Source organism: Rhinatrema bivittatum, chromosome 4 (genome assembly GCF_901001135.1).
Source record: "Rhinatrema bivittatum chromosome 4, aRhiBiv1.1, whole genome shotgun sequence".
Classification (NCBI taxonomy): Eukaryota; Metazoa; Chordata; class Amphibia; order Gymnophiona; family Rhinatrematidae; genus Rhinatrema; species Rhinatrema bivittatum.
In genome coordinates, this window is record NC_042618.1 from 368,991,097 (window position 1) to 369,003,677 (window position 12,581).

At 41.3% G+C, this 12,581-nt stretch overlaps 1 protein-coding gene across 1 annotated transcript in view; it reads right to left on the minus strand.

Moving 5' to 3' along the window:
- NUP210 (nucleoporin 210) overlaps positions 1-12,581 on the minus strand; it is a 307,403-nt gene that overhangs the window by 285,788 nt on the left and 9,034 nt on the right. Inside the window, 1 exon segment of the mRNA XM_029600827.1 lies at positions 6,987-7,123. Coding sequence (XP_029456687.1) covers positions 6,987-7,123 — 137 coding nt within the window.

The window sequence follows — 12,581 nt, forward strand, 5'->3', positions numbered from 1 at the left end:
CTCCTCAATCAAATAATCCATGACACACCACATCTTGATGATTTAATCAGGCAAATATTGCACCATGCAAAGTTGGTGGTTAGCTATTCAGCAATTAAGCACTAAGCTTTGGAGGAACTTCTTTCTAAATGAATCAAGAAATTATGGGTCGTTTCTGGGAGAAGTCTTAGAGAAAGTTCTCATTTTTTTGGTGCAGACTCCACTACCATCGATTGGTAGGGAAGTTGAACCACCCCAAAACCAGGTGCCTGCTGTACTCTATGCTTAAGATATAACTTTCTTGCAACCAATGGCCAAGTAGCCACATTCTGGTTTGCAAGACTTGGAGAAGTTTGTGGACCAAAAGGGCCACTGCCTCAGATGAAATATCCAGAACATGGATAATATCTAGCACCTCTTTGCAAGAATTCTTTTTCCTTCTGCACATAGATATTGATGTACTTTCTCAGCTTATCTACAAACTTGCAGAGCAGAATAGACTATGATATCCAAAGGGTTCAACCACCAATAGAGGGTCATTTTCATCTTTGATGACAGAAGTTGACAGCTGATCCCACTGAGATGAGATCTGCCTGTCATGGGAGAGAGGGGCGCAGAAAGTAAATAAGTGTAGCAGCAGTAAAGCTACAGTGGGCCTGTGAGGGCCAGGGGTGTGCCAGTTGTGAGGGAGAGGATGGGCATTCTGAAACTGAGGCAGCCGAAGGACTATGTTGAGAGGGAGGCATGCAGGGCAACAGCAAGGCGACTTTACCTGTAGGATGGAATTGGAGAAAAAAAAGCTGCTGCAGCAGACAGCGTGTAAGCCGAGGTGGGAGGCTCAGGCTCATGATGTCACAGCATGTGCGTGGAGTGCAGCTCTGGGATGGACACCTGGCCATGGGTGCCAATGTGCACTACACAGGCAGGCAAATCATGAGGCAATAGCAGCAGCCAGACCTTGTAGAGCACCTGAGCCATCAAGGGAAGAGGGGAAGACTCTCGGTCAGTAACTCAACTACTGAGTTAAGAGAGGAGAAGATGCCGGTGAAACAGACCAGCGAAGTTCAAACATGAACAAACGCTCAAGGCTTCTCTCTTCTCTTCTGCAGTTGTACAAGCTGAAAAAGCCAAAGAGATTCTGGCCAGAGTTAGACCAACCTTTCTTTTATTGAGTTTTTAAGTGTCCGGTTACCATTGCAACCAGGCACTGTACAACTGGCTGCAAAACCAGGCTGTCTGGTCCAAAACCAGGTAGTTGGTCACCCTATGTGCACCAGTCATCCTGTGACTCTTACCTTCTGACAGTTGGAGGAATTCTTTTGACACTAGAGATGGAACCAATACCTGAGGGATAACCAACAGATAGCCACTGCACTGGGCTGAAAGTAGCTGGGACTCCTCTTTGATGGAAAGCACTACCCATTTGAGACAGGATAGATTGTAGGACGTCCTTATCATTGGCAGCTAAGAAGGCAAGGAAGTTCCTGAGCAACTCCACAATCTGGTCTGTGGACTAATAGGGATGTGCATTCGTTTTCAACGAAATAGACAAAGGCAATAAAATTGTCTATTTCGTCTTGTTTTGGGAGTGCTAAAACGATAAAAAAATTACAAAATTTTGGAAAAATTAATATTTCGTGTTATGCGCACTAAAGTGACTTAGGGCATGCTAAATGGATGTAGGGAGAACTAACTATAGGTAGCGCTCGCTAACTATAGTTTTCCCAATTTACGGATTTAGTGTGCTCTAATTGGAAATGTTACCAACAAGTTAAAAAAAAGTGTCAATTGGGGAGCAATTCGTTAGCTAGAGATATGGTTCTGCATTCTCATTAGCGGTCTCCTTAGTTACTTGTTTGTGTTGCCAAAGTTGCAAGGTGGTATTTACGGGGGAATGGCTAGTGGCTGGTAACAAATGTAAACAAAGAAGTGATATAATAATACCATCAAGTTCTAGTCAGAACAAACAAAAGCATATAATGAAATGCATATTTTAAAATTTGTCAATCCTTTTGTATTTTAGGAAAGGGGCTCTGAAATTTTAAGATATGCATACTTTTAATTCCCCTGGTGTTTGTCTGTGTGTTTGGGTGAGGGGGCAGTAACTGGGGTGCCGTATGGGGTGACAGGTGGGAGAGAGACTGGAATGGTGTGGTGAGAGGGGAAGTGACTGGGTTGACTGTATGGGATGATAAGGGGAGAGAAACTGCTTGGGGTGGTGATTAGTGAGAGTGAGGCAGCCTGTGTGTGGGGTGGGACTGGTGAGAGAGGAAGTGACTGGGGTGACATGGGAGAGAGAGGGGCAGCCTGGTATGCGTGGGGTATGTGTGACTGGGTTAACTGTATTGGGTGACAAGTTACCCCCACACACTTACCAGGTTGAATCTCTCTCTCTAATCACCACCCCAACTGTCACCCCATACATTCACCCAATTCACTTCCCCTCCTACCAGTCACCCCCCCCCCCCCCATCCAAACACACAGATTCTCACCAGAGAAATTCAAAGTATGCATATCCCAAAATGCCATATCCCCTTTCCTAAAATACAAATTGTAAATATGCATTTGCATTACATGCTTTTGCTGACTAGAACTTGATGCTTTTACTACATCACTTGTTGTTTTCAGTTGTTATCAGGCACTGGCCATCCCCCCCACAAACACCACCTTGCAACCTTGGCAACACAAATAAGTAACTAAATAGAGAGCCAATGGGAATACAAACCGTACCTCTAGCTAATGAACTGCTCCCCAATTGACACTTTTTAACTTATTGGTAACATTTTTAGTTAGTGTGCACACTAACTCCCATGTCACCCCAGTCACTTAGTTAGTGTGCACACTAACTCCGAAATTAGGAAAACTAGTTAGTGCGCACTAAGTCTGAAATTAGGGGAACCCGAAATAAACATCTCCTGAACCATTTTAAAAACAAAATCAAACAGGTAACGACCTGAAATGAAAACGACACAAAAAAAAAAAAATCAGTGCACATCCCTATCGACTAATGCCTCCGGACCAATGTTAGTGAAGACACATCTTTCCCAGAAACCAGTATATGATTGTCACTGTGGGATGCTTCCCCAGAGCGCATGGAGGGGCTCCACACTGGACCTCTCAGTCCATCCTGCTGTGGGAACCAAGAGTAAGATGGAGCAGATAGCAGCTCTTTCTCCAGTACCACTAGAGTTCCTTTAAGTTTTGATCTAGTCACAAAAACTGAAGGGATAGAACAAATTGTCCTCCAGTCCTGCACACATCAAAAGGCCCAGGGAATCCGTATGGACTCAACTTTGTGCCAGTTCTAGTATTTCTTGCACTGAGAGCACTAAGGGTACCTTTCGCTCTGGCACTAGGTGCTTAAGCATTGTCAGTGCTGCTGGAGCCTGGCACTTTGATAGCACCAAGTGTGTCAATGGCTTCTGTGTTGATGGCATTAATTGTAATGAGTCCTCATATTTTGATAGCAAAGACTGCTCGGAGTCCTTATATTTCACCAGCACTGACTGCAACAGATCCTTGTGTATCACTGGTGCTGACTCCCTGGGAACCGAAGAGACAGATAGTTTCTTCTTAGACGGAGCATCAGGGTCCTGCACCTAAGGCAGAGGAACCTCGCACCCACTTTTTAAGCTCCGATGGATCCAAAGGGTCTGAAATCCAATGCTTCTTCAACCCATTCAATCCCAATGCTGTGTCTGCAATGGAGGAAGCCCTAGACAAGGAGCCTTTGCTCAAATCACCACATGCGGTGCTCATGGATGAGGAGGAGCTTCAATGGCACCAGAGCTTGGCTATCTTGTAGGCCCAATTATTTTGTCCTAGGAGGCATCTGGTCACAACCATAAGAGCTTGTGGAGTTTTGGTAGGTCCCAGGACTTGTAGCATATATCATGTCCATTTGTCATGGACATCTTAAACCCACAGATACCATAGAGGCACTGATGGTATGTTTCTTGGGTTGGGTATCTTCCTTTTTGTGTTTGTAGTACTGAAAAGTGATGTTGAGGGCTGCCAAGGCAGCAAGGCAAGATAATTTAAGAAAAAAAAAGTTAGCAGTCAAAGCCAAAAGGTTAAGGGAAAGAAACTTCAAATGATAGATATACTTCTTGGCAGTAGTACAGACAAAAAAAATGACTGAGGGACTCATGAGGCAGCAGTCACACAGGAACTCCCACACATGCTCAATAAAGCAAAAGCACTACTGAGCTCACAGTCCGTTCAGCATCATCACATACATGTTATGGCTAATTCAGCCTTGCTCGTCTCTGAGCTATTCATAACATTGTAAAACTTACAATAAATATTTGATCTTGATCTAAATCAAAGAAATGATTACTGGATTATAGAGACTTATACCCCCATTTTCAAAAAGAAACTTAAATCCTGGCTCTTTCGGCAAGCCTACTCCATTTCACCCCCTATTACATAAACCCCCATGTGAATTGTTAGATTGATATCCTGGTATGAACGCCTTTATGTCTGCTGATTCTGTACTGTGCACTTTCATGTATATAGTTCTAGTTATAATTATTATAATCAGCATCTCCCCATTGATGCTTGTTATATCTAAGGGCTCCTCCCGAAGATTATCTATATGTTACTGAGTTCACCATCTTTATTTGTTATATGTAAGGGCAATGCCCAAAGTTTTATGTTCACTGTGAACCGATACGATGTGCGAACGGATATCGGTATATAAGAAATGTTAAATAAATAAATAAATAAATAAATAAATAAGCAAGCAGAGAAACATGAATATAAAGAAGATTTATACCACTTGTCCTGCTGCCTATTCCTTAGTTTGGTGATATTCACCAGAAACCACTGAATTGGGTGATTTGATTGTCTCAGCAGATAGCAAAAAAAAGTACAACCAACCTGCACAAATAGTATGAATTGTCTACAAATATTTTTCTTTCAAGACTGATAATTCGATATTACATTATAGATACACAGAATCTTTTTATAATGCTATATTTCACATATTTTTTTTTAAAGATTTTGCATAGCACTGCCCAGATTCCTTCCCCTATTACAATGAGCTGCTTTGCATGAATGACTTTTGCAAACCCATGCAAATCACCTCATTAATAGGCAATCTTATGTTAATAAGATAACACAGCTGACTTAGAAAGTTGTCAATCACATTAACACCACCATTTGAGGAAATGGTAATCTAACAGAGGATTCCAATGCAGGTCCCAAGGCTCCCATGTTAGATTTAAAGGGTCATTCAAATGTATAAAAAAAAGAAAATGTACAGCTGTGTGTGGAGGGGGTCAATAGTGATCCCTCTGCTCAAAGCGGCCCCAATAATCAATAAAAGAAAATTACAGGTAGTCACACAATGACGGCTCCCTCCACCCCTGCAATCTCCAAGTAGGCCACAATAGCCAAAGTTCCCCCCATGCCCCCACTCAAAAACAACTGGCACACATTCCCTCCCGACCAATCCCCCAAAATCCATAAAAGACCTTGTTGATCTATAGTGGGTCCCCTTCCCCTCAGATCCCCCACGTATTCCAAATGCACTGGTTTCTATTGGGGCCCTATGCCACATCCTCACCCCCCCACCACCACCACACACACCCACAGTCCAATGCCTGGATCTTGCCCCAGTGATGCAACTGAGGCAAAGTCAGGTCGGTGCCATTTTGAAAAATGGCGCTGACCGGGCCTGAGGCTAGGGGGCCATTTTGCACTTTAGATGTATAGGGAGGGTCAGGAGACCCCACTAGAAACCAATATTTTTGGACTATTTGGAAGGTCCAGGGGGGAGGGTGACCTACTACAGACCAATGTGGTCTTTTATGGATTCTGAGAAATGGGGAGGGGGGGTGAGTTTAGGAAGAGGAATTTATGCCATATTTTTTTTGAGTGGGGGCATGTGGGCAGCTTTAGTCATCATGTCCTACTTGGAGATTGGGGGGAGGGATGGGGGCCATCAAATTAGTTGGTCAGAGACATCTCAAGTAGCGGCCCCAGGGTGAACAGGGGATTCACTGTTGACACCACCCCAGCACACAAGTGTACATTTTATTAGTTGTTTTTTTTTAGGTTAGGATGGCCCTTTAAGGCATTGGCAGCTCCATGATTTGGAGGCCACCATCACGCGTAAAGAGCCAATGCCACATTGTTTTCCCCTGCAGTGTTTCACCACGAGACAAAACATAACAATACAGCCACGATATTTTTTTGAAGGGGAAGCCTATTATTGCGGTGACATTCACCTGCAGAAGTGGTATCCCTCCCATAAAAAAGCATCACGGCTTAGTACATCTAGCTCTGTTTGTATCTGAGGCACTAGAGGATGAATGGCTTGCTCAAAGGTCACAAGGAGCATCAGCAAGATTTGAACTCATCTTCCCTGGTTCTCAGCCCACTGCTGCAATTTTTAATTTTAAGGCTTCCATTGACTAGGATTAATTCATTTACTACTACTACTATACTGGCTGGATTCCAGGCTGCTGTGTATTTGGGGGCATGAGATAGATATTTCTGTAGCTCCTAATTTTGTACACAAAGAGACTAATCACTCAAAAATATAGGGCCGGATTTTAAAAAGCCTTACGTGCATAGGGGGGGTTACGCGCATCGGGCCTACTTTAGAAAGGCCCGGCAACGTGCATAAGTCTCAGGGCTTTACTAACGGGGCGGGAGCAGAGGCCTCCGATCACAGCGGCCATTGCTGCTGTGTCTGAGGACTGCATGCTGGCAGGCTGCCAGGACGTGAAACTTGCACCTGCGCGGAGGCAGGCATAAAAGGTAAGATAAAGGTTATAAATCTGGCATACGTGTGTGCGCACCGGGTAGCACGCGCACATGTATGCCGCGTGTGCTCCTTTTAAAATCTACCCCATTATGTTCTTACATATAATGAATTTGTATGTAAAACTAACTGGAACTATCACTATTTGTTTACATTATTTATATGTGGAATGATTTGGACCTGCATGAAGAATAGATAATTCTTCTATTATGTAATTTTTACAAAGTACACTTACACATGTCTTCAGCAAAGATGATGCTTGTCAGGCGCATTGGCTGTGTTGAACGTGCCTGCACGATTGCCCTTTGAGAACAGCGACGTTCATCTAGATCTGCAGGATCAATACTGGCAACCTCTGGTCTGGTAGAAGACCTAAAACATAATATGTTGATTACAAGAGTATTACAGGGCAAATCATCTAGCCTACAAATGGCAGGAGGCACCAAATGAAATGCCATCTGGTCCTAGTGTTCAAAATCTTGGTTGTGATATAAAGATTAAATAAAACTATTTAGTCTGTTGTGTAGCACTTTTCAAGCAAATTATATTTCAAAGTGTTTAATAGTAACTATTTTGCATAATTTGCAAAAGATGATTAAAGATTAGTGCAACATTAGAGCTCCTTTTGATTTGTTAGACTATCCTAATAACTTTTCTTATTTGGTCTGCTACCTATAGCAAATTTTTAGGACATGTTGAAAAAAAAAAAAAAGGGGGGGGGAGATTTCTCAGAGGATCCTGATTATATTATTTGTGGAGCATCCACTTGTACAGTTGTGTACAAAAGGTTTAATCACCCCCTGGTTAAACTGTATGTTTCAGTGTATCATGTGAACAGAAGCTGATAACAACCTCTATATGGTACAAAGTTAAACATGACATCTTTCTGCAATGTTTAATGCAAAATTACTTTACTTGCTGATTTAACAGATTGAAAAATGTTAAAAAGTGAAAATGGCATATGCAAAAGTGTAGACCCCCTCTCCAAATGATTCATTACTATTTAAGTTGTTAATAAGGACCCAGAAATTGATGGACTCATTAGGCCTTCAGTTAATCAAATGAAGACAATGCCATGGTTCAATAAAAATACTCTGAATGAAAATAAATTCACTCTTACAAAACAGGGGAAAGCTATATAGAAAGCTCTCTAAATGCTTCCAACTAGCAAATTCAACTATCAGAAACATTGTTAAGAAATGAAAGTTAATGGAACTACTGAAATCAAGACAAGATCTGGAAGAGCAAGAAAAATCTCTGATAGAATTATCCAAAAACTGGTCAGATCTGCAAAGCGAAAATGACCTACTGAAAAGTTTAGCTGACACTGGAGTAGTTGTCCACAGTACAGCATTGCTTACACAATGATGTACATTAGAGAGCTGTCAAAAAGAAACAATTGTTTAAAGTATGCAAAACAAAATCTTGATAACTCTGAAGCTTTTTGAAATAAAATGTTTTAGACTGATGAAATGAAAACTGTTCAGCCATACACATACAAGATACTTCAATTTCCATTTCTTAATAATGTTTCTGACAGTAGAAATTGTTAGCTGGATGCATTAAAAAGTTTTATAGCTTTCGCCTGCTTTCAAAAAATGAATTACAGCTGCTTAGAGAAGCCCATAGTTATTGAAAGTAGACAAAACAATCACAACCTGAGAAAAGGGTCAAGAATATTTATTAAATCATGTTATTGTCTTCATCTGACTAACTGAAGGCCTGAGTCAAACTGTTTTCCCTTAATAATATTTTAAAATACGTAATGCAACTGGAAAGATTTTCAAACTTTTCCACATGCCATATTCACTGAGTTTTTTCAATTTGTGAAAGTCAGCAAATAAACAGCAATTTTGCATTAAAAATTGGAGGATGTCATGTTTAACTCTGTTCTATGATTGAACCCTAAATAAGAAAGGTAGCTCAGAAAATTGACATATTATAAAATTCAAGAAAAAATTATTATATTTATTATTTTTATTAATTCCTTTATCTTTATAGTTAAACAAATAAATGGAGAAAAAGACCTTGAGGGAATCTAAACCCCAGAGTGCCTGAATAAAACTCAATGACAGTAACTTTGATACTGGCACACAGGCGCACATATATGCACTTAGGCCGCTCACACCAAAGGACACAGCTATTTTATAACATACACGTGTATATGCACGCATGGTATAAAATAGGCTGTACACACATACATGTGTGCACAATTTTATACATATGTACGCATATGTGCGCAAATACCGCATCTACTGTGTTAGTGGGGGGATATTAGTAGACATGCACACCAACAGAATTACCAGTTTCCCCAGTTCATTCTCAGTTCACCCAGTTAAAAGGGATAGGACTTCCTACCCCCCACCCCAGTTAAATAGCCTTCCTTTTAACCTGTTAGCATCAAACCATAAAACCCTGTCGCCTTTTTTTTTTCTTTTTTTACACTTACCAGTTTTTTATATATATATAATTTTTTTTTAATTACTTACATGTCATCTATAGCAGTAGTAAAGTTACATGGCAAGGGACCCCGGTGTGTGCTTGTTGGCGCAACTACTTACACACACACATTTCATGTTGAAATCCTGGAATGCCCATGTCCCAAACATGCTCCACAAATACCATGCCCACACCCTTTTTTTTTTTTTTTTACAAATTATTTGTGCACATACTAGAAAATACATGCATATTCAGGCACCTTTTATAATCCATGAACACACCGGCCAGACATACTCGCATCTCCCAGTTTTGGCACTCGCTGGGCTTTTAAAATTCACCCCGATATATCATAGGTCAAAAAATCCTCCAATTAAAAACCATTTAATATAAAATTAGTAATTCTTTATATTTCATACTAAACTTTCTCCTGTGCTGTCTCATTATTAACTTGCACATATTGGGCCGGATTTTAAGAGGAACGCATGGGTGTACATTAGTGCGCGCAACCCGGTGCGCACAAATGTACGCCCGATTTTATAACATGCGTGCGCAGCCACGCGCATGTTATAAAATCAGGGGTCAGCGTGTGCAAGGGGGTGCACACTTGTGCACCTTGTATGCGCTGAGCCCTAGGGGAGTCCCGATGGCTTTCCTTATTCCCTCGAGGCCGCTCCGAAATCGAAGCGGCCTCGGAGGGAACTTTCCTTCCACCCCCCCCCCCCACCTTCCCCTCCCTAACCCACCCCCCAGCCCTACCTAAAACCCCTCACCTTTATTTAATAAGTTGCGCCTATCTCTGAGCAGGCGTAGGTTGCGCACACTGGCCGAGTGCCGGTGTGAGATTACCCCGGCACGGCCGCTGTGCCGGAGGCCTCAGTCCCGCCCCCGCCCCTACCCCACCCCTTTCACAAAGTCCCAGGCCATACGCGTGTAACCCTTTGAAAATCTGGCCCATTGTATTCTGTTATAGACAGTGTCCAAGAGGAGCTGGCCCAACTCTAGAATTAATGAATGAAATCCTAATGCAAACACTTACATTTAGTCTTAAAAAGCTTTTGATGATGAAAATATCCTTTTGAAAGGATTTGGATATTTACATCACAGTTGAGCCAGCTCCTTTTGGCAAGTGCTTATAATATGGGAAAGTTATAAAGGGAGACAGCACAGGAGAAAGTATAGTATGAAGTATGAAGAATAATTTATAAAGTTTTAAATTGTTTTTTCTTGAAAGTTTTTTTTTTTTTTTACCTATGATTGACATACTGAGTTTTATTCAGGCCTTCTGGGAAGTTTAGAGTCAACTCAGAACTTTTCCTCCAAGATCATTTTTTAATTATAAAGAAAAAGGAATTTAAACAATAATACATTTAAAAAAAAACAATTTTTTCTTGAATTTTATAATATGGAAATTTTTTAGCACTTTTTCTTATTTAGTGTAACTTTGTAGAGGTTGTCATCTTTTGTTCATTTAGAGATTTACTATTCGTTAATGATATGTTGCATTCATGGGGGTTCACCATACGTTGCGGGACCCCACGAATGCAATGAATAGGGACCTATACGTTGCGGATTGCGTATTCATTCAAAACGAATGCACATCCTTAATAATTACAGTCTCAAGTCTTCTTGGGTATGACGGGCATACCTGAATTTGGGAATTTTCTCCCATTTTTCTCTGCAAAGTCTCTCAAACTATCAGGCTGGATGAGGAGCGTTGATTCACAGATATTTTCAGATCTCTCCAGAGATGTTCAATTGGGTTCAAGTCCAGGTTCTGGCTGGACCACTCAAAGATATTCATATTTGTACTGAAGCTACTCCTGCATTGTCTTGGCTGTGTATTTAGGGTCATTTTCTTTTTGGAAGATGATTCATCACCCCAATCTGTGCACTAGAGCAGGTTTTCATCAAGGATCTCTCTGTACTTTGCTCTGTTCATCTTTCCCAGTTCCTGAAGCTGAAAAACATCCCCACGGCATGATGCTGCCACCACTATGCTTCACTGTGGGGATGGTATTTGCTAGGTGATGAGCATTGCCTGATTTCCTCCAGACATGATGCTTGGCATTCAGGCCAAAGGGTTCAATCTTGAATTCACTAGACCAGAGAATCTTATTTCTCATGCTCTGAGAGTGCCTTTTTAAGTGCTTTTTTGCATTAACTGCCTTTTTCCAAGCTCCAAATGGGCTGTCATGTCCTTTTACTGAGGAGTGGCTTCCATTTGGCCATTCTACTATAAAGGCCTGATTGGTGGAGTGCTGCAGAAATGGTTGTCCTTCTGGAAGTTTCTCCCATCTCCACAGTGGCACTCTGGTGCTGTCAGAGTGACTATTGGGTTCTTGGTCACCTCCTTGACAAGACCCTTCTCCCCCGACTGCTCAGTTGGGTGGGCGGCCAGCTCTAGGAAGAGTCCTTGAGGTTCCAAACTTCTTCCATTTAAGAATGTTGGTGGTCACTGTTTTCTTCAGGACCTTCAATGCTGCAGCATTTATTTTGTAACCTTCCCCAGGTCTGAGCCTTGACACAGTTCTGTACCAGAGATCTACAGACAATTCCTTCAAATTCATGACTTTAATTTTGCTCTGACATGCACTGTCAACTATGGGACGTTAGGTAGACAGGTGTGTGCCTTTCCAAATCATGTCCAATCAATTGAATTTACCAAAGGTGGACTCCAATGAAGTTGGAGAAACATCTCAAGGATAATCTATGGAAACACGATGCACCTGAGCTCAACTTATGTAAATGTGATATTTCATTTGGTTTGTTTTTTTTATTTGCACAAATCTGATTTTGCTTTGTCATTATGGAATATTGTGTGAGGAGGGAAACGTATAATATCCATTTTAGAATAAGGCTGTAATGTAACAAAATGTGGAAAAAGTGAAGGGGTCTGAATACACTGTATATAACATGCTTAGGCCTTTGGCTTCGAAAGCGTTGTGCTGTCACCAGTACATTACACCAATAGCTCCTTCTAGCTAGCAAGTATGCTTATATGAGCTAACCTACCGTATATTAATTATAAAACTGCATAAGAATTTTTAATTCTCACTAAAAGACATGAGACACAAAATCAAAATTTTAGACATGCTCTGTGCAAACTGGATTGAATAATTATTCTAGAAGCTTGAACATATATCATGCTATATGCCTTCATCTCTTATAGAAGGGTGCATCCTGAGACATTCCTCTTTCCCGTTTTCCCTTTCTTGTTGCTTTTCTTCATACTAAAAAAACAAATTGTGGGAATCACTGCAGTATGTACTATGTATTGCTCTTGCTGGCTCTCACTGCCCTATCGTGCCCCAGAGTGCCAGCACACAATGCCAAAAAGCTGCATTACACAGCCTGTTGCTCTGTATTAACAGTCTGCTCTAACGCCTATATT